Genomic DNA, 20,856 nt, shown 5'->3' on the forward strand with positions numbered 1-20,856 from the left:
CAGAAAATGCACCATTTCTCACAGAATATTGTTGCAATTACAAGTGTTTTGGCATACACATGTTTATTTTCCTTTATGTGCATTGGATCAACACAAAAAAGCTGAGAAAAAAGCCAAATCTGACATCCTGTCACACAGAACTGCAAAAATGGGCCGGACAAAATCATTGGCACCTGTTCAAAATTGTGGGTAAATCGTTTTATTTCAAGCATATGATGCTTGTTTGAACTCGCCTGTTGCAAGAAACAGGTATTGGCAATATAGCAATCACACCTGAAGCCAGTTAAAATGGAGAATGGAGAAAAGTTGACTCAACCTTTCTGTTGTGTGTCTGTGTGTGCCACACTAAGCATGGAGAACAGAAAGAAGAGCAGAGAATTGTCTGAGGACTTGAGAACAAAAATTGTGGAAAAATAACAACAATCTCAAGGCTACATGTCCATCTCCAGAGATCTTCATGTTCCTTTGTTCACTGTGCACAACATAATCAAGAAGTTTACAACACATGACACTGTAGCTAATCTCCCTGGACGTGGACAGAAGAGAAAAATTGATAAAAGACTGCAATGAAGGATAGTCTGAATGGTGGATAAACATCCCCAATCAACTTCTAAACAAATTCAAGCTGTTCTGCAGACTCAGGGTGCAACAGTGTCGGCTCTAACTATCCGTCGACATCTGAACTAAATGAAACGCTATGGCAGGAGACCCAGGAGGACCCCACTGCTGACACAGAAACATGAAAAAGCCAGACTGGAGAAAGCCAAAATCCTTCTGGGAGAACATCTTGTGGACAGGTGAGACCAAGGTAGAGCTTTTTGGTAAAGCTCATCATTCTACTGTTAACAGAAAATGGAATGAGGCCTACAAAGAAAAGAACACAGTACCTACAGTCAAACATGGTGGAGGTTCTAAGGTGTTTTGGGGATGTTTTGCTGCCTCTGGCACTGGAAGCCTTGACTGTGTGCAAGGCATCATGAAATCTGAAGACTACCAAAAGATTTTGGGGCACAATGTAGGGCCCAGTGTCAGAAAGCTTGGTCTACATCATGGAGGTCATGGGTGTTCCAGCAGGACAATGACCCCAAACATACCTCTAAAAGCAACCAGAAATGGTTGAAGACAAAGCGCTGGAGAGTTCTGAAGTGGCCAGCAATGAGTCCGGATCTAAATCCAAATTTAACACTTATGGAGAGATCTCAAAATTGCTGTTGGGAGAAGATACCCTTCAAATCTCAGAAAACTTGAGCAGTTTACAAAAGAAGAGTGGATCGAAAATTCCAGTTGAGAGATGCAAGAAGCTTGTTAATGGTTACAGGAAGCAATTAATTTCATTTATTTTTTCTAAAGGGCGTACAAGCAAATATTAAGTTCAGGGTGCCAATAATTTAGTCCAGCCCAGTTTTTGAGTTTTGTGTGAAATTTGGCTTTTGCTCTCTGTTTTTTCCAAAGCACATAAAGGACATAAACATGTGTTTACCAAAACACTTGTAATTGCAACAATTTTCTGGGTGAAATGGTGCATTTTCTGGAAAAATTCCAGGGGTGCCGATAATTTCAGCCATTACTGTATATCTGGACCTAGCTTATGCATAGCTATAAATAATTCAACACATTTCGGCTGGTGCTGCCGTAGGCACTGACGGCTACATCCAGCATCTCACAGTAAATGGGGAGAATGGCAGCCGCACGTCCCACAGTGAAACACGCTGTGAAGTTTGCTTCCTGCTGTGCATTCAGTTATATAAACAGTGGGGCAACAAAATGAGGGAGAGGGGGCTCACATTTAACACCCCCTCCAAACTCAACAGGGGAATCCACACATGCAGCTGTTACGAGCTCCAGTCTAGGGTAACAGAGTGGAAGGGAAAGGGGACGTGGAATAAGGGAAACACAGGGTGTGGTGCACAAGGGAACACACGTGGACAAAGGGGTATATTATTATATTTTTCTGGTTTTTTATTTACACACGACAGACACAGAACTAATAAACCCAGTGCAGAAGGACTCAGGAGTGATTATAGCCAAAATAATAAACAAAAACCCAGCTACCGAACGCAACCGAAATCTTACTTATCTATCTGTAGAGAAATCAAAGAACAAAAACAACAATTACTACTCCTCACTCCCTAACCAAACAACAGCATACACAAAACTCGTAAACAAAAATGGCAACCACTCCCCTACGCACCCAACAAACACACAGAACATACACAGGGCAAGGCGTCAGAATCGGAAGGGCGCGCAAAGACGTAAACCAAAAACCGGGTGAGAGATCGAAACCAGAAAGCAAACAAATAAAGGCAGAAGTACAGATAAGGGCAAAGCAAATAATCATAAACCAATAAACCGAACCGTCATACACAATAATCCAAATCAAAGAAAGCAAACCAGCAATAATTGTGGGCGGGGTCCGGACAGAGAGGCGGAGCCAGGGTCGAACGCAGTGGAACTGGCCGTGGGTGGAGCTGGACAAACAGTGCTTGTAACACAGCAATCATGTGCTGACTTTCTCTATAACTCACAAATACACTGCTGTTACCCCCAAATATTGCAAATTTTGACCCATTAGTCCATAAAACAGCTCCCACTTCTATTGAATCATGCATTTCTGGTTATACAGTTTAAGGAGTGGACAGACAGACATGGATGCCTGGGGCTGAGACCCTGCACGGCACTGCTGCTCCACGTGCACCATGCTGATCTTGTGATCCCGCTCTCCACCCCCCAGGGCTCCTGGGGGATGCTCAAGATTACTTATCATCCTCACAAAAACTTCACATTCTTTTTTCAGTCCACTAGATTAGTTTTATCCACTGAGAAGTGACGAAGGTACAAAAAGACCCATGTGCATAAGAGAAAGAAGACAGAAGAAGGGCTAGACGTCAACCTCGGGCTGGGGGGGGGGGGGCGGAGGGGGGGTGCTGTAGCCATTAACAGCGCTGATCTAAGGATGAGGCCTCATTCTGTCAGGCCTGACTGAGCTGTGCTGATCCCCTGTGGCCTTCTGGGGGTCATACGCTCCTCTCTGTATGAAAAGCAGGAAAGCAACTGACTGAAAAGCCCTTTATAGCTACTTTTTCCTATGTTTTTTCAGTTTTATATTTTTCCTAAAATTTTCCAGTTGCTGTTCCAGTTTGTCTAGTGGGATGTTTAGCAGACACCCTGAAGGTATCCCAGCTGGACGTGTGTGAACGCAGGCTCGATGATATGCATCACTCGGACAAAAGAAGCAATATGTTTGGTGTGCGTGCTGTCAGACCGCTGGGAACTCATCTAGGGTGGTGGGGGGGGGTGTCAGTTTCAGATATTCTGATCATCTGGTTGTGATCAAGCGGGAAATGGGGGGTGGGGGTCCAGTGAGACTGTGTTTACCTGGAAATGTGAAGGGCGTTACATCTCTGACACTCACTTTTAAATTTATTTTGGGAAGCTTCTCCTCGATGCATCCAGAATGTATGAGAAGTTTCATCGCAGATTTTGATTTGCATTTTGAATTAAAACAGGTGATTTTCACAGCCTGAGAGAGGCTCCATCTGAATATGGATGTTGCCCAGCCCTCAAGGTTATTTCTTGCAGGCTGGAGAAAGGATTGGATCCTGGCTTCTGGCCGAGACGTGAGGATGTGAGGGGGGTCATCAGTCAGCCCAGCTCTGCCCCCCTGGCATATTAACAGGAGTGGAAGTCAGGCTCACAGACTAATGAATCAGAGGGATGGGCATGTGGACTCCATACACTAATGAGTCAGAGTGAGCGTGTGGCACTCCACAGACTAATGAGTCAGAGTCAGTGTGTAAGCTCCGCAGACTAATCAGTCAGAGTCAGTGTGTGAGCTCCACAGACTGAGTCACAGTGAGCGTGTGGCACTCCACAGACTAATGAGTCAGAGTGAGCGTGTGGCACTCCACAGACTAATGAGTCAGAGTGAGCGTGTGGCACTCCACAGACTAATGAGTCAGAGTCAGTGTGTGAGCTCCACAGACTAATGAGTCAGAGTGAGCGTGTGACACTCCACAAACTAATGAGTCAGAGTCAGTGTGTAAGCTCCGCAGACTAATGAGTCAGAGTGAGCGTGTGACACTCCACAGACTAATGAGTCAGAGTCAGTGTGTAAGCTCCGCAGACTAATGAGTCAGAGTCAGTGTGTGAGCGCCGCAGACTAATGAGTCAGAGTGAGCGTGTGGCACTCCACAGGCTAATGAGTCAGAGTCAGTGTGTGGCACTCCACAGACTAATGAGTCAGAGTGAGTGTGTGAGCGCCGCAGACTAATGAGTCAGAGTGAGCGTGTGGCACTCCACAGACTAATGAGTCAGAGTGAGCGTGTGGCACTCCACAGACTAATGAGTCAGAGTCAGTGTGTGAGCTCCACAGACTAATGAGTCAGAGTGAGCGTGTGACACTCCACAGACTAATGAGTCAGAGTCAATGTGTAAGCTCCGCAGAACTAATGAGTCAGAGTCAGTGTGTGAGCGCCGCAGACTAATGAGTCAGAGTGAGCGTGTGGCACTCCACAGACTAATGAGTCAGAGTCAGTGTGTAAGCTCCGCAGACTGAGTCAGAGTGAGTGTGTGAGCGCCGCAGACTGAGTCAGAGTGAGCGTGTGGCACTCCACAGACTAATGAGTCAGAGTCAGTGTGTAAGCTCCGCAGACTAATGAGTCAGAGTGAGTGTGTGAGCGCCGCAGACTAATGAGTCAGAGTGAGCGTGTGGCACTCCACAGACTAATGAGTCAGAGTGAGCGTGTGGCACTCCACAGACTAATGAGTCAGAGTCAGTGTGTGCGCTCCACAGACTAATGAGTCAGAGTGAGCGTGTGACACTCCACAGACTAATGAGTCAGAGTCAGTGTGTAAGCTCCGCAGACTAATGAGTCAGAGTGAGTGTGTGAGCGCCGCAGACTGAGTCAGAGTGAGCGTGTGACACTCCACAGACTAATGAGTTAGAGTCATTGTGTAAGCGCCGCAGACTAATGAGTCAGAGTCAGTGTGTGAGCGCCGCAGACTAATGAGTCAGAGTGAGCGTGTGGCACTCCACAGGCTAATGAGTCAGAGTCAGTGTGTGGCACTCCACAGACTAATGAGTCAGAGTTAGTGTGTGAACTCCACAGACTAATGAGTCAGAGTGAGTGTGTGAGCTCCAGATGATCTTGCCTTAAATTTAGTGTCACTTGTGTGTTTCGTTTCAATCGAATGCAGCAGTTAAACCTTAATGTCGTGGGATATCGGTAAGTGAGATAAGGTGGACTCCTTCCATCTTTCTGTCTATTAGGGTAAATTTCCTTGCCGTTTCTTCTTTTTGTTTGGCATTGGGGGCTGGTGAGCAGATTCCGAGCCCCCACCGCTGGGCCAGTCCACGGACCACGACCATGTTTAGATGGTGATTGAGCCCCCATTGTGTCCATCAGTCTGACAGGAGCATCTTCCCTCTGGAGACCACTCGGTCGCCTCATGCGGGGGTCACTCGTAAGCCACCCACTCTCCTAACAGCTCAGTCTTCTAACAGTCTGCAGGGGGAAGGTGTCATCCTCTATAAATATGCAGATTTCTGCTTAATTAACACAGCTGCCGCTCGCCTACGCTTCGCAGCGTAGAGTAACGGGGTGTGTATGACCTAGTTGTGAGCAGGGTTGGGTAAGTTGCTTTAAAAATGGAATCTGGTACAATTGCCTGTTGACAAATGTAATCAGTAATGTAATCTAAGTATCTCAAAATAAAAGTAATGTAACTAATTACTTTTAGTTACTTTTGGATTACATCAATGGCAGCTAAAGACGAGAGTACGGAAATGTCAAAGAGAATACTTTTGATTAGGTAACAGAACATGTGTTGTTAAAATAATAATATACATACATTATTATGGAATGCCGTCAGGGTAAAAACCGTGAGACAGAATGTCTCCATGTGGCATTTTTCCCCTGTAGACACGGTAATGAGCAAGTAACAGTACTCATATAATGGAATACAATTTGGCCTAATAATAATCATGGCAATGAGGAAATTATCCTATCCTATATGGGAGATTAAGGACAGACGGTGTCGTACAGTATGTGTTGTCCATGTGATTTGGGGCTCTACAAATAAAACTGAAGTACGGTAGAGTATTGTCTTAATTTGTAGAAGTAGTACTGATATACTGGTAGCCTATGTGCCTGTTCAGCTTTGTGTAAAGAGCATAATACTTTGCCAACTAACTCTGGGTATCGATATCTGGGTCTCTGTAGCTAATGTTAGCGGTTGGTCTTGTAGTTTTACTTCTAAATGTTACTTTAAGTTTGACGTCGAGCTCTTTAATGTTAGCCAGGATTTTCATAGCTGGACCACATAATATGCATGGCACTGTGATATTTCCCCTCTCCTCCTTAAAAACAAAACAGCTGCAAAATGTCCACGAATTTGATGGTTTTCTTGACAGGCATCCATCTGTAACAGCTGCTTAGCCGTCAACAAATGGGGAGTGGAAAAAAAAGAAAAAAAAATCAGAAAAAAGCACATAGACATTGAGAGAGGTACAGTAAGCCTGCAGCCTGCAGCCCGGTGCCAGTGGGAGGGGCTTATGCTGTCGGTAGGAGGGAGGAACGTCAACACATCCTGTGAGAGGTGCTGTTTCTGCAGAAAGCGGCGTGACATCAGCTTCACCTTCTTCATAAACACATCAGAAAACCATCCCTCTTTTTCAGATTTATTATTTAGGAGTTGTGAGAGAAGAAATGACTAGAGGGATATTTTGGCAGGTTACGTAAGGCAGTTATTTGTATTGCATCGCTTCCCAAGCCTGAATGGCGTTAGCAGGTATCTGCAGTTTTAAAAGTGAACAAGGAGGGGCGGTACAGAGAGACCAGCTTCATGGTGTTAAAAAGGGGGTAAGAATGTGAGGAAACATGAAGAAACATGAAGGGACTGCAAAGGGAGGGAAGCCCCCCCCCCCATCATTTCACACAGCCTTTGAATACCAGCGAGATTCTACACTTGAAAGTGACGTTCAGCTGTCACTTGCTCAGTGCCGTATCGCTTTCCACCCGCATATGGCCTGTCAGAGGGGGGCGCTAGGTTGACTTCCTTCAGGGTCAGGAGTATGCTGACCCCCCCCCCCCCCCCACCTACCTCGCCTTCCTATCATTATTACCAAATTGCCTCCATTATTTTAATGGTTTTGACATTTTGCTAAAGGATAAATTCCAGCAGGGGATTTCCCCGTTGGCCTGCTCCCTATAACTAGTGTGCCTGTGCTTTGCTAATTGGGCTGGTTATGATGCACAAATGGCTCACAACGAGCCACGTTTGCGTCCAGCCCCACGGGAGCTGGTGATGGAACTCAGAGAAGCTCCGCTGTCAGGGAGGGGCTGAGTTTCCTGGTCCTGACACCTCCTCCCCCCCCGCCCCACAGCGTTCCAGGCCTTCCTGGGTAAGGAGGACGTGTCGGCGGAGCTGGAGGAGGTCCACGCTGAGGGGCGGGCCCAGACCACCATGCGTGCCGCCTCGGTGGGCCAGCTGCTGCGGTGCCGTGCCGTGCGCTGGCAGGTGGTCACGGTCGTGGTGACCATGGCCTGCTACCAGCTGTGCGGCCTGAACGCGGTGAGTACCTGCCGGCCGGCCTCCGAGGACTGAGGGACAGCCAGAAGTTATAAACTCCCCAAACCTGCTTGCCTGCCTGACTCTCCCTCCTGAGTCCCAGTGCCTTTACCATGATAGTTATCCTGTAGACTAGTACAGGTACAGTCCAGAGACAACTACCAAAAACAAGTACTTCAGTCTAGATTGACCGAAATAATGGGAAAGTGGCCCCACCCAGCTAACTCTACACCTAACGTTACACCTAACTCTAAGCATGATGGGATATCACACCTCCGGAGACACGCCTTTGTGCTATTTCCCGTTTCTGATGCCCCCCGGTGTCTCGCATTTCCCCCAGCCCCCCCTTTCTGTCAGTTACTTGTCCTTCTCCACAGCTGCCAGGTCGCATTGGCTTCTGTTCGAGGACGGGACTGTTCATTAGCATTTGCATACTTCAGGCCATGTCCCTCCGCAGCCATGAGATCAGGCATCTGTGTGGCCGGCGAGATGCAAGAGGGAAACTGCCTGTTCGGAACGATCGGGGTAACAAGATGAATCCTCCGAACTAAGCGCTGCCTGAAAGCAAGTCACTTTGTGAATAATCTCACCTTTCATTCAAAAGCACAAAAGCCTGTATGCTCAGGCAGCGGTGGCCCGTAGGTAATAAACTCAGCTCACCGCACATGCTGGGAAAGCAGCAGGAAAAGAGTCTCTTTAATTGGAGTTTTCTTTTCCTGTGTGACTTCATCAGACCGCCGTGCATTGTGGGAGATTGGCTGTACTGTCTGTCACATTCAGTCCTCTATCAGTCACACTACAAGAACCGTGATTGAAATCATTACCTTGAATTACGGTACCATGCTCCAAGTCCGATTTTGATAATAAAAAATAACCTTATAAACACTTTTTTGTGTTTACTTGATGGACTGGTGGACTGAGATAAAAGAAGATAACAGGGAAATCAGTGGCTGCGAGTGAGGTGGACTGTGAGTCGATAATGTGATATTTACTTCAGTGAAAAATGAGACGCCGTGTTGCTTCCAAGCAGCAGATACAGGAACTGGCAGCGTGACATTCTGTTTACCTACATCCACAAATAAACATTGTACGCCAGCTATTGAAATATAAGCTGGCAGTTATATATGAATAATTAAGCAGCCGGTATTGGATTACTAAACTGTAGTGTTGTATAGAGAAACGCCTTTGAAATGGTGTGATGCCATTGTTAAGGGGTAAATGGATGGAATGGGGCTGAACGGCAGCTCCTTTGGCTGTCAGCCCGCATGCTGCCGTTTCCACGGAGGGCAGCTGATGTGCTGCCTTAGCAGGTCACGCGCACCTTTGGCTGGATCCCTGAAGCTGCTGTTCATATGGTTTGTGGGGTTTCTAAGAGACGCCTGCAGGTTTGTGGATGTAAGCATATGTACCTTCTGGGAGGCAGTTTTTCTGCCCGTTTTCTAAAAATGGGGTCCCAAATGAGTCAATTTGTTAATCAAATAACTAGACTGAAGCCCAGCCTGGCCGATCTCTGTCTCTACTGGGTAGCCCCCACCCCCTGCCTCCCACACTCTGCCCACCCCTTCCCCTCTGCACTGAAGGGCCACTTGCCGCAAAACCATTTCTGCTTGACATGGCTTTCATTCCAAAGAGATTGAATATTTTCAATATTTTATCTTCTCAGGACTTTGCATTACAGATGCCAGAAATTCAATGAATAGTCAATGGGCGTCTGAATTTTCTCCTGGATCAGCGCGGTAATGGGAACAGCGAGAAGCACGATTGTGTCTTTCAGATGCGTTTTTTACAATTGATTATGCATGCTTATTTTTCCTGGATGATTTTGTCATAAATAAAAATGGAGGTTGTTTAAATTATATGGGGGTGGGGGGGGGGTCTTAAATGGCTGTGAGCCTCGCAAGTCAGAGATCCCCTTGGGTGAGAGGACAGATAGTCAGCGTAATGAAGCACGTTCCTAATGCCTCCTGATTTTGCCGGTGCTGCTGCATTAACACTCTTCTATTAAATTTACCCCAGCCAACCAGGGCAGGACTGAGCTGTGACATCATTTGTTCTGACCTTATATTCTCGAGTCGGTGCTGTGAGTTCCAGTTCCAAACCTAAGCTACTGACCTGACAGAGAAGAGGAAGGGGAACTTTTCAGCCTGGGATCCCTGCAGCCATTGGCAGGTCCAGCTCGACACCAAAGACTTGGGCATGTGATTAGACCTTGGGATTAGTGACTGCAGCAGAACCATTGATACTTAACCTCCTGAGACCCAAGGAAAAAGTGTCCTTCAATTTTAGGTTATTTGTCTTTGGAGGAAATGACATATTTTTTCAAATTTATTTTTCTTTTTAATTTCACAGCATGTCCTCTTTAGTGTACAACAGGAATAAATACGTTTCCTTACATCAGTGAAAAGATAGATACAAAAATAAAATGTCTACTACAATGGACATAAATGAATGGGTGGTGTCTCAGGAGGTTAATGCAGCTGCCTCTCTGCATCCTTCCTAAATTACCCTCTCTCCAAAAATGGCCTGCAGGCTCCATGGTAACCTGTTTGTCAAAGTGTCTGGAAGCAAATTAAGAGATCTTAGAGCTCCTGCTTTCAGTGCCTGAGGGGATTAAGAGTGAGGTAACAGATTTATTTATAAAAAAAAAGTGTCAGCGTCTAACAAGTAGTGTTATGGAAATATTACAAATGATATATATTCTATATGGACAAAATAATTTGGACACACCTCTCCATTGAATTCAAGTGTTTCATTCAGACCCATTGCCACAGGTGTATTAAATCAAGCACCTAGCCATGCAGTCAGGTTATAAACATTTGTGAATGAATGGGTCATTCTGAAGAGCTCAGTGAATTTAATTGTGGTACTGACATAAGATTCCACCTTTACAATATGTCAGTTTGTGAAATTTCTTCCATGCTAGATATTTCATGGTCAAATGCAAGTGGTATTATTGCAAAGTGGAAGCATTTAGGGACAACAGAAACTCAGACACAAAGTGGCAGATCATGTGAAGTAACTGAGTGGGGTCGCCGAGTGCTGAGGCACATAGTGTATAAAAGACCCCAACACAAAAACTGTGCACCAGGAGCTTCATGGAATGGGCTTCCATGGCCGAGCAGCTGCATGCAAGCCTCACATCACCAAGCTCAATGCCAAGCGTCGGATGGAGTGGTGTAAAGCACACTGCCACTGGGCTCTGGAGCAGTGATAAGGTGTTCTGTGGAGTGATGAATCATCTCTCTGTCTGGCCGTCTGGTGGATGAGTCTGGATTTGGTGGATGCCAGGAGAACATTACCTGCCTGACTGCATTGTACCAACTGTAAAATTTGGTGGAGGGGGAATAATGGCATGGGGTTGTTTTTCAGGGGTTGGGCTGGACCCCCCTTAGTTCCAATGATGGGAACTATTAATGCTTCAGCATACCAAAACGTTTTGGACAATTCTTTTTTTCCGACTTTTTTTGGAACAGTTTGGGGAAGGTCCTTTTCTGTTCCAACATGACTGTGCTCCAGTGCACAAAGCAAGGTCCTTAAAGACATGGCTGGGTGAGTTTGGTGTGGAAGAACTTGATTGGCCCTAACCTATACCCCATCAAGCACCTTTGCAATGAACCTTCACGTCCAACATCACTACCTGACCTCACAAATGCTCTTCTGGATGAATGGGCATGGTCTTCATGGTTTGGCATGACACCAGTGGGAATGTGCGGGAGACTGGTTTTGTGAATTCCTGAATCAAATCCATTGGGTTCCTTTGTGTTCTCATGTCTGTTGACAGATCTGGTACTACACCAATGGGATCCTGCGGGAGGCGGGCTTTGCAGAGAACACGATCCCTTACATCACCCTGACCACAGGGGGTGTGGAGACCCTGGCGGCCATCTGTTCGGTGAGTGTGGCCTGGCCCCCCATGCCCGGATGGAGTGGCATTTGAGTGAGTGATGGGGCAAAGGAAAGGTTTTCTTAACAGATGTGTGGAGGTGTCCGGGAAAATCCATGACATCATGCTGCAGGTGAAGGCCTGTCTCCATACCGTGAGTCACAGATGATCGTGTTTATGAACCATTATTCGCACAATCTGACCATAACACCGTGTTTCACCGACATGTGTGTGCATTTGCATTTATTTATTGAGCAGATGGTTTTATTCACAGGGATGTACTATTGAGAAAACGGGGTCAGATGGTCCCTGGAGAAGTTGTGGGTTAAGGGCCTTGCTCAAGGGCCCAATGGTGAAATCATTCTGCTCCCATCAGGATTTGAACTGGAAACCTTGCTTGGGCATCCGCAGGGAGGTGTGTGAATTTACTGCCCATTCACACTTCATGCTTCGTTGATCACCTGTGCCATCCATTCTCCTTTTTCTAGCTGACAGATTAGCTTGCCTCTGTGAGAGGCCCCACCCACTATTATTCCGGGCTGCAGTGCCTGTTAACACAGTCATTAGCAGTGCCTGGATGCACACAACACATATAACTTTCCACAGCGAACCACAGATGAACTTGAAAGGTTGAAGGTCACTGTGTTTCTCATCTTGTTGAACTTCTACAATTTCGGCCCTTTATTGGTTACGCTAAGATGTCCCTTGAATGTTTGGCTTGCCATAACGGCATCCATGGATTGGACATCACTGAGGTGAAATGTTAGCATCGTATGTCACATTGCATACAATGTCTTGTTGATTCGTCTCTGATGGAAAGGTCAGTTTCCGACACGTTCTCTGACGGCAGTCCAGTCCCAGGAATGGGTTGGACCTGTGCCTCGTCCCTTTCACTCAGTGGAAAGCGGAAAATTCATAACCAAATTCACGTCAGCCGCCCTGTGTACATCCTTCTGAGTCACTGGGCTGTGAGTCAGCAGACACTTATGGGAAATAAAGGCCAGAATGTTAAGGGCTGCCCCCCATCAAAGTGGCTTCATATGGGATGAGCAATTTGCAGAGAGGAACTGATAAAAAATGGACAAGTCTGCAGAAGTTTTAAAGATACAATTATAGTTCAAGATATCCTGATAGGAGGCCATCGCATCCGCTGGCTTTCTGAGTTGAATTTGTGGGACGTGCCACCTTTACATCTTTACAGACACATGTGTCTGTTTCACTCAACTCGAGATGCAGTGCATTGTGGGATTTGCCACTGAAATACATATAGTTGGAGCCACATGCTCTGTTTTGGGTATATGTCCTTGGTACCCCTACACATCGACACCCTCTGCTTTTGTCTCCCTGTTAACAGAATGACAGCTTGGTGTCCTTTGGCTTTTCAGACATCAGTGAGGCTCACATTGACAATTGAGTCTCCCAGGTGGGATCCCAATGTACAATTAACTGTCAATCATGGGGGCAATGGCGTTGTCCTACCCAGAATGCACCTGTGTCCTCCATTGACATTTGGTTGAAGACCAGCTCAATGTTATTTAACACAGATAATCAAGGTCAGTCAGTCACTCCAGTCTAGGATATTCAGTGCTGTCTAAGTCGAACACTGTCTAGGTTTATCATGCAGTGTCTGTCAATCAATTCAGTCTAGATTAGTCAGTGCATGAATGAAGAAATGGATTGGTGGGGGGTGTAGTTCAGAAATATATCTCACATGAGCCTCTCCCTGGACAAACACAGGCATTGCAGACCTGAAATCATCCGAAAAAATCTTTGGGAAAATCCTTAAGGTTGCAGCCTGTTTGCAGTCATTGTCTGTGCTGGTCCACTGGATGTTTATTTATCATTTCCATTGTGTTGAAACTTAGGTTGCAAAAGTTCAAAGGTACAAGAGCAGGTGCCCCCAGAGACTGAGCCGACAGGCCCTTGTTGTGAGAACGCAGCTCCCGCTGGCCCTCAACTATAAGGCCAGCCTGACAGTCACCAGCGCTGCTGCCCCCGCAGTTAGTGGGATCTCGGCCCGGCAACGTGTTCGTGGGCTGCGTTTGTTGAAGAGCTCTGCTGACATCAGACGCTCTTGGTGAAATTCTCCCATGGGAGAGCAGCCATGGCTCAGACTGCTGCAGTAAACACCAACCACCACATAATCCCAGCCACACGTGTGTGGGGGGGTGTTTCTCTCTCCCATTTTCACCCAAATCTTTTCTAAATTGTGCAGTCTCTTCCTCTTTTCAAATTGCCTTCTTTTCCCAGGTGGGAGCAGACATTCGCAAAGCTGCAGATTAAACTGTTCATGGCTGTTTTTTAAGAGGTGTGTGGATAAGCATCGGCGACCTAAATGTCCTGGCAGAATTCCATTTTCACAGCTCATTTTCCCTCAGTGCGCCTGCATATGGAACCTTAAAAAGCTCCTTCAGCGAGCCCTTTGTGTGTAATACCAGCCGCTACTGTCAGTCACCCGCCAGTCATGTTGTCGTTAACACTGGCAGATGGTACTTTCCAGAAAGGGGCCTTTGGGTCCTTTCCACAGAGTCTCTGTCTGCCTGTTGGGGCACAGGCGCGACTCTACGGCGATGTCATTATGGAGTTTTCATTTATTATGTGCTCTGTTACGTGTGTTATATCCTCCTGAGACCCAAGGAAAAAAGTGTCCTTCAATTTTAGGTTATTTGTCTTTGGAGGAAATAAGACATCTTACAATTTAGATTTTTTCAAATTAATTTTTCTTTTGAATTTCACGGCATGTCCTCTTTAGTGTACAACAGGAATAAATATGTTTCGTTACATCAGTGAAACGATAGATCAAAAACAAAGTGTCCACTACAATGGACATAAATGAATGGGTGGTGTCTCAGGAGGATATGCTGTTATGTACCTAAAACTGAGGTAATCTGTAGAGATTTACAATGGGCAGGTGTTGGACAGGGGGGGGCGTCTCCATTGGTAAATTTTGCTGACCGAGCAGAGGGACTTGGTAAATTTTGGCATAATCATACGTTTTTAGGGTGCTCGTAACCTCAGAAGGTGGGGTACTTTCAATCGAAAATGTTACAGTGCACCCTTTGCACATGTCTGGTCAACTGCGACATGTAAAACAGTCTCTAGCGCTGATGGTGGGTCCGGTCAGTTCGGGTTCAGTCTGAGCCAGACATTGGTGTGACCCACAGTAATAAGACCTGTTCAGGGAGCTTTAAACAACAACACAGCAAGAAGGTGGCCTTAGAGTAGGTGAGGATAGCCTCTATGCCACCGGGATCTGGCTGGGGAACAAGCTTGTCCTCGGATGGACAGTCACACAGCCGTCCGTGACAGCGCCCCCTACGGGGGGGGGGGGGGGGAGTGTCAGAGCTCACAGGTCAGAAAAAATGGTCTGTGATGTGTTGGGATATGGAAACAGTGTTAAAAAAAACATAGCATCAGAATCAATCCCACCACGCATCGCAGAAATAAATAACAGGGAATCTGAAGCTTGCAAAGTCGTATGTTCATGTTTTGTAAACAGTGTGCAACTATTCATCATTATTTATTTATTTAGTCATTTATTTAGGGTCAGACAGTGTCCCAGGAGCAAGTGGGGGCTCACTGCCAGCAATGGAATTAACCAGCTGAGCTATACGTTACCTCTGCCTTGGGGTTACAGATGTACATGGGGTAACCCCTCCCCCCCCCCATGCAGAAGTGCATGGCAGTGCCTTTTGTCTGCGTATCTGCACCACAGAGCTCAGCCAGGCCACTGTGTTTTAGTTCAGCATCAAAGCAGTGCACTGCGATTTCTCCACAGACCTATGACAATGAAACACGATGGGCAACAGGCTGGAATATAAAATGTGCTGATGTTCCTGGGATTCCAGAAGATGAGATCTGTTGCCAGCGGGGGGGTATGACAGGGAGGGGCTCTGTTGCTGTCTGGCTTCACTGGACAGACCCCATGGGGTCACTTTCAGGACGAGATCTCATTTTTATCACCTGTCTCATCACCCCTGATGCACCCCCCCCCCCCCAAAAAAAAAAAACAGAAGTCATTTTAGGTTACCTTTCCTATAGAATAGGACTATACATTGTCCTTTTATTAAACAAACTAAATAGCCTTATGTTATTTATGTTATTTACACAACAGCTTGTCGTTTTTGTCTCTATACGGTCGCGCGTTTACAATTCAGTTCCGCCCCGATGCGTGTGCACAGACACGTGCGCACACACACAAGTGAGCACACTCCCACTAGCGGACAGACAGCACGCGTGGAAAATATGTCGGTTCAACCACCTGATAAGCAGGGTAATAAATACAATGGGATTTTCTGCTTTAAACTATCACTATTTTAAGCTATCAGCTATCAGTTTTAAAGCCTAACAGTTAATGTATTTGCAGGTCAAGATAAACATCCGCAATCGGTCTTTGTCAGCTGATGTCACACTCGCTATAACCGCAGTGTATTATGGGTTGAATCGCCACTGCTGTCAGTAAAACAAACACATGAACACCATGAATCATGTCAGTGTCTGTCTAACCCCCCCGTAAACCTGGGGGAAACACTGTTTAGGTTTCCATTAATTAAACTTGCTTGTTATTTCACCAGGCAGCTTCCAGGGACAGAAGCTCTTTGTGTAATTTACTTGCCTGACCTGAAGTGGGCACTGTTCTCTTTGGAGGTTTTCATGCTCTGTTGTCATCCTATTAGGTGTCACATCGAGGTGACAACCGGGGTGGAGCCCATCTGCCCAGCAGTGGCACCGCAGTGACAGTAACAGCACTCTGCAATCTTAATAAGCAATCTGTTAATTAGCCGTCCTTCAAAAATGTGTGGCGTCGCTGCTTGTTGCCACTGTCGTTTCGGGGCTGCTGGGCACAGGTGGTGCCCCTACAGGTTTCCCACAGCAGTGCGGGCAGAAGGGCAGCTCCCCACGTAACAGGGGAGTCGGGGGCCAGATATCTGAAGAGTGAGCTGATGGAAACTGCAGCCTGACTGAAGGGTTGATTAGCTTCTCTGTGGCAGGGGGAACTTACCTCTGGCATGTGATTGCATGATGATGTGCACCTTAAGACCTTCTGCTTCCAGGGATGTCAACCTTAATGTAATGTACTCTATGCACCAGCAGGGTAGTTACAGGACTCTGAAGGAAAACCAGTAGGTTGCGCCTGTCGTTCATTGCACCATGATGTGAGCCTAAGCTAAGAGGTCAACGGGCAAGCTTCTGAGAAGTCTCTGCTGCAGGAATAAGTGGCACCTCTGATGGGAGGGGTGCTAGGTCACTGCAGGTGGAGGCAGGGGATTTGGTGGCGGACCTGTTGTTTCATCTATGATAACCAGTAGGGGGCATCAGTGGAGCATGAAAGTGCTGTCACATGAGCCAGCCATGCCTCGCCTGGAGGGCTTTTACACTGCCGGGCCAGCCGGGCTGAATGGGAGGTGTCTCATACGCTCTTCTGCATGTTCTTACATTACTCTTGCTGGAAATACCCTCATATCAGTCAGTGTGCTCACCTATGTTAAAAATGGGAGCTGTTAAAGGCCTGAAGAACAAGTAAATAACTGAAGCATCGGGGGTGCATAGGATCGCACGGTGAATGAAAACCTTGTGCCACCAGATGGCACTACCACGCCCCTCAGGTATGGTCCCGCCCCTCAGGTATAACCCCGCCTCTCATGCAGGTCTCAGGCAGGTGCAGGCATGTGTACGTGCACACAGATGCACTCAGCAAAGCACCATTCTCACTGAACCATGCAAGTAAACAGGCTAAATGAGTGCACAGGACAGGGAGGGGGACCACATCACTTGGTCGGAGCTCTCCTCCAGGGAGGGCTGGGAGGGGCAGGTGCCCGGCTGTGTGTCTCCTTTCAGGCGTGGTGCGTACCGCATCGCCCACCTGACTCAGCCCTGAGCCTTCCCCCTTACCGGGACCCCTCTCCCTCCCCCAGAACGTCTGAGGCCAATTGACCACGACAGGGCTTTCATCGGAGCAGGCTGAGCCACAGAGCGGCGTTCCCCAGCGCTCCCCCCTCCCCCTTGGGCCGGTTTGGTCGGTTTTTACTCATTCAGACACGGTTCACCTGTCTCAACGCTGAGCTCCTCCTTATTTCTGCATGGAGGGATGATGGCTGTCAGACACTGGAACATTTCGTCTGGGCTGGGGGACATGATGGAACCGCTCTGTGTGTGTGTGTGTGTGTGTGTGTGTGTGTGTGTGTGTGGAGTGGGGGGGGGGGGCGGTGTTACACATATATTACACTGTGGGGACCAAATGTCCCCACATTGTGATAAAAACCTCTTATTTTGACTTTGCGGAGACAATTTTTTTTGGGAAACTGAAAATGCCATTCTCATATTTTGTTTGATTGCTTATAGTTAAAGTTAGGGCTGGGTGGGGGTTAGGGTTATCATGGATTATCAAGACTTCAAGACTTTTTATTGTCATTGTACAGTTGCCTGGACAATGAAATTAGCTAGCAAGACCACAAAGATGCAAGAAAGTGTCAGTACAAGATATAAGAATAATAAACACAGTATATACAATGTATAGGTACAAGAGACATTGGGGGGTATATGCAAGGGTGTCATAAATATAATAAATAAGGGGGAAGGGCTTTTGTCATAGATAAGTGACACTATTGGGTAGGTTGGTAATTGCACATTTGCCAAGATATTGCACAGAGCCATAGTCAGTAGCAGCAGTGAGTATGGAGTATGGACGAAAACTGCACAAACACGTGCACACGCACACACCCACACCCATACACACATACATACTTATGGACACCATAAGCTTAAAAAGATAGCAGTGAGGGGAGGATTGAAGGAGTAATGTTAGTGTTCTGGTGCATTAAGAGTTCTGACTGCCCACGGGTACAAGCTATTTTTTACTCTGTTGGTTTTGCACCTGATGGATCACCTGATGGATTATGCCCATGGAATTGAATGGACAGTCCCCGCAATATCAGGAATATATGAACTGTGTGTGTGTGTGAGAGTGAGTAACACAGATGTGCACAGATTTACATACAAAAGCAGAAGGAAATAGACACGCAGCCCTGGGGGGTATTTTTTGTACGTGGATTACTCGTTTAGCCGGATGTAATTGCTGGCGATTTGGCATGATCCTGGATCTGTCGGTTGTTCGAAACTCTTGCTGGATGTATTGTCATAGCAGCACATCTAAATCCTCAAACCTGCTCAGAGCAGGTTTGTTCTACATAAGCAAGGATTAGCTCAAACACTAAATCAGTGTCCGTGCATGGAAATCCATTCAGTCATGGCCTCGCCATTCATGGATGAGCGACCAATTGCAATCGGTGCACAAATAATAAGAAGGGAATTTCAAACTGGTTTTGCGCGATCGGCAAGATCCTTCATTGTCACCGGATGATATTCTTTTCAAAAGATACCGCTTTAGCCGACATGGAATATTATATCTTGAAGATTTATTAGCTCTGTTTAGTAGAAGTCAAACTAGGCAAAGATGGGCTCTCACAGCCACACAGACAATGTGCATCGCCTTGAGATATTTTACAAGCGGCACTTTTTTGTATACTGTAGGCGAGGTGGAAAATATATCAAAGAGTACAGTTTGCCAGGCAATTAGCAATTGTTTTTCCCAGACACCTGCGAGTGCAGGCAATTAAAGACACATTTTATGCCATTTTAGGTAATGTATACGCAATAAAATGACAGTTCTATAAAGAATTTTAAAAATCACACTAATATTCTCATTACCCAGAATTTCCAAAGGTTTTGTCTGCCTTCTTCTTATTAGCTGCAAAAGGAATGTTTTATAATTATTAATGATTTCCTACATTTCATTTACATAAAATTAACAAACAGATACACACACACATACACACACACACACACACACATGCAGTTGAGACCAAAATTATTAACCCCCCTATGAAAATCTCATTGTTTTCAAAATATTTCCCAAGTGCTGTTAAATAGAGCAAATAATATTTATCATGGCTTTTTTTAGACATCTCATTTTTATTTTGGATGCTTACATTATTTTATTTGGTCTTAAAACTTATCTTTTTAACAGAGCTTTTCGGGTCGAATTAATTTTGTAGCACTTTGAGATTTGCTTTCAAATATAAAGTGCATTATAAATTAAATGTATTATTATTATTATTATTACTTTTCACACAGAAATGAAAATATTCCACAGAAACCAAAAACTACCATGGTCAAAATTATTCGCCCTCCGGATATTAATAGTCAATTGTGTATCCTTTTTGTTGGATAACAGCCTGCAATCATTTGTTGCAATCAAGTGTCTGACAGGTCATCTGAGGAATCCCAGCCCATTCTTCTTTGGCAAATCTCTCAAGCTCCCCCAGATTTGATGGCCTTCTGCAATGGACCTTCTTCTTTAGTTCACCCCACAGATTTTCTGTTGGATTTAAGTCAGGGCTTTGTGCAGGCCGCTCCAATACGTTCACTTTGGTCTTCTGGAGATCTTCACCAGGAAAGACGTATGTTTGGGATCGTTGTCAAAGCGACGACCCAGACCCAGTTTTGCTGCTGACTGCTTAAGGTTTTCTTTTAAGATCTCCACATATATTTTTGTTCATAATTCCTTCCACCTTGACAAGATTTCCAGTTCCTGATGCACTGAAGCATCCCCACAGCATAATGCTCCCACCACCGTGTTTCACTGTGGGGACGGTGTTCTTTGGGTTATACGCCTCTCCCTTCCTTCTCCAAACATAAGCAGTGTCTCTATGGCCGAAGAGCTCTAGTTTAGTCTCATCTGACCATAGGACATGCTTCCAGTAGGCATCATCTTTCTCCAGGTTGTCCTGAGAATTCTTTAGTCTGGCTTGAAGGTGTCTCTTCTGGAAAAGTGGAGTCCTTCTTGGTCTGCAACCTCGAAGTCCATTCCTGTGCAGAGCTCTAGTGATTGTCTTCTTTGAGACCACAATTCCCGACTTGGCCAAGTCATTCTTTAGAGTCTTGGCAGTTGTTCTGGGGTCTTTAGACACATCTCTCACTAGTTTCCTTTCCAGGATCATTGAAATCTTTCGCTTCCTACCTCTGCCAGGCTTGTTCTGTACTGTGTGGCTCTCTTTGAATTTCTGGATTATACTTCTCACTCCAGAACTTGACACTTGGAAACGCTGTGATAACTTTGTATGTCCTTCTCCTGCTTTGTGTGCATCAACAATTCTTTTTCTCAAGTTCACACTGATTTCTTTTGTTTTTGGCATGGTGCTTTCTCAAATGACAGCTGAATGACCCTTACTGAGGATTTTTCACTCAGCTTTATGCCTTCAGTTTTAACGTAATTGTTAAGTTAAATCACTTGTGACATTAAAGCACATTATACCTATGGCCTCAACTGTGTGTGTGTGTGTGTATATATATATATATATATATATATATATATATATATATACAGTGTATATACCTGTATATAT

The 20,856-nt window shown here is 45.9% G+C and overlaps 1 protein-coding gene across 12 annotated transcripts in view; it reads left to right on the top strand.

Moving 5' to 3' along the window:
* slc2a9l2 (solute carrier family 2 member 9, like 2) overlaps window positions 1-20,856 on the top strand; it is a 130,542-nt gene that overhangs the window by 58,762 nt on the left and 50,924 nt on the right. For all 12 annotated transcript variants that reach the window (XR_011994009.1, XM_072718536.1, XM_072718539.1 and 9 more), the window contains 2 exons: window positions 7,385-7,572; window positions 11,351-11,461. Coding sequence is in view for 11 of the 12 variants with exons in the window: in XM_072718536.1 (XP_072574637.1) it covers window positions 7,385-7,572; window positions 11,351-11,461 (299 nt within the window). In the remaining variant the exon portion in view is untranslated. The remainder of the gene's footprint in view (window positions 1-7,384; window positions 7,573-11,350; window positions 11,462-20,856) is intronic.

This window comes from Paramormyrops kingsleyae, chromosome 12, assembly GCF_048594095.1.
Source record: "Paramormyrops kingsleyae isolate MSU_618 chromosome 12, PKINGS_0.4, whole genome shotgun sequence".
In the NCBI taxonomy this organism is placed as follows: domain Eukaryota; kingdom Metazoa; phylum Chordata; class Actinopteri; order Osteoglossiformes; family Mormyridae; genus Paramormyrops; species Paramormyrops kingsleyae.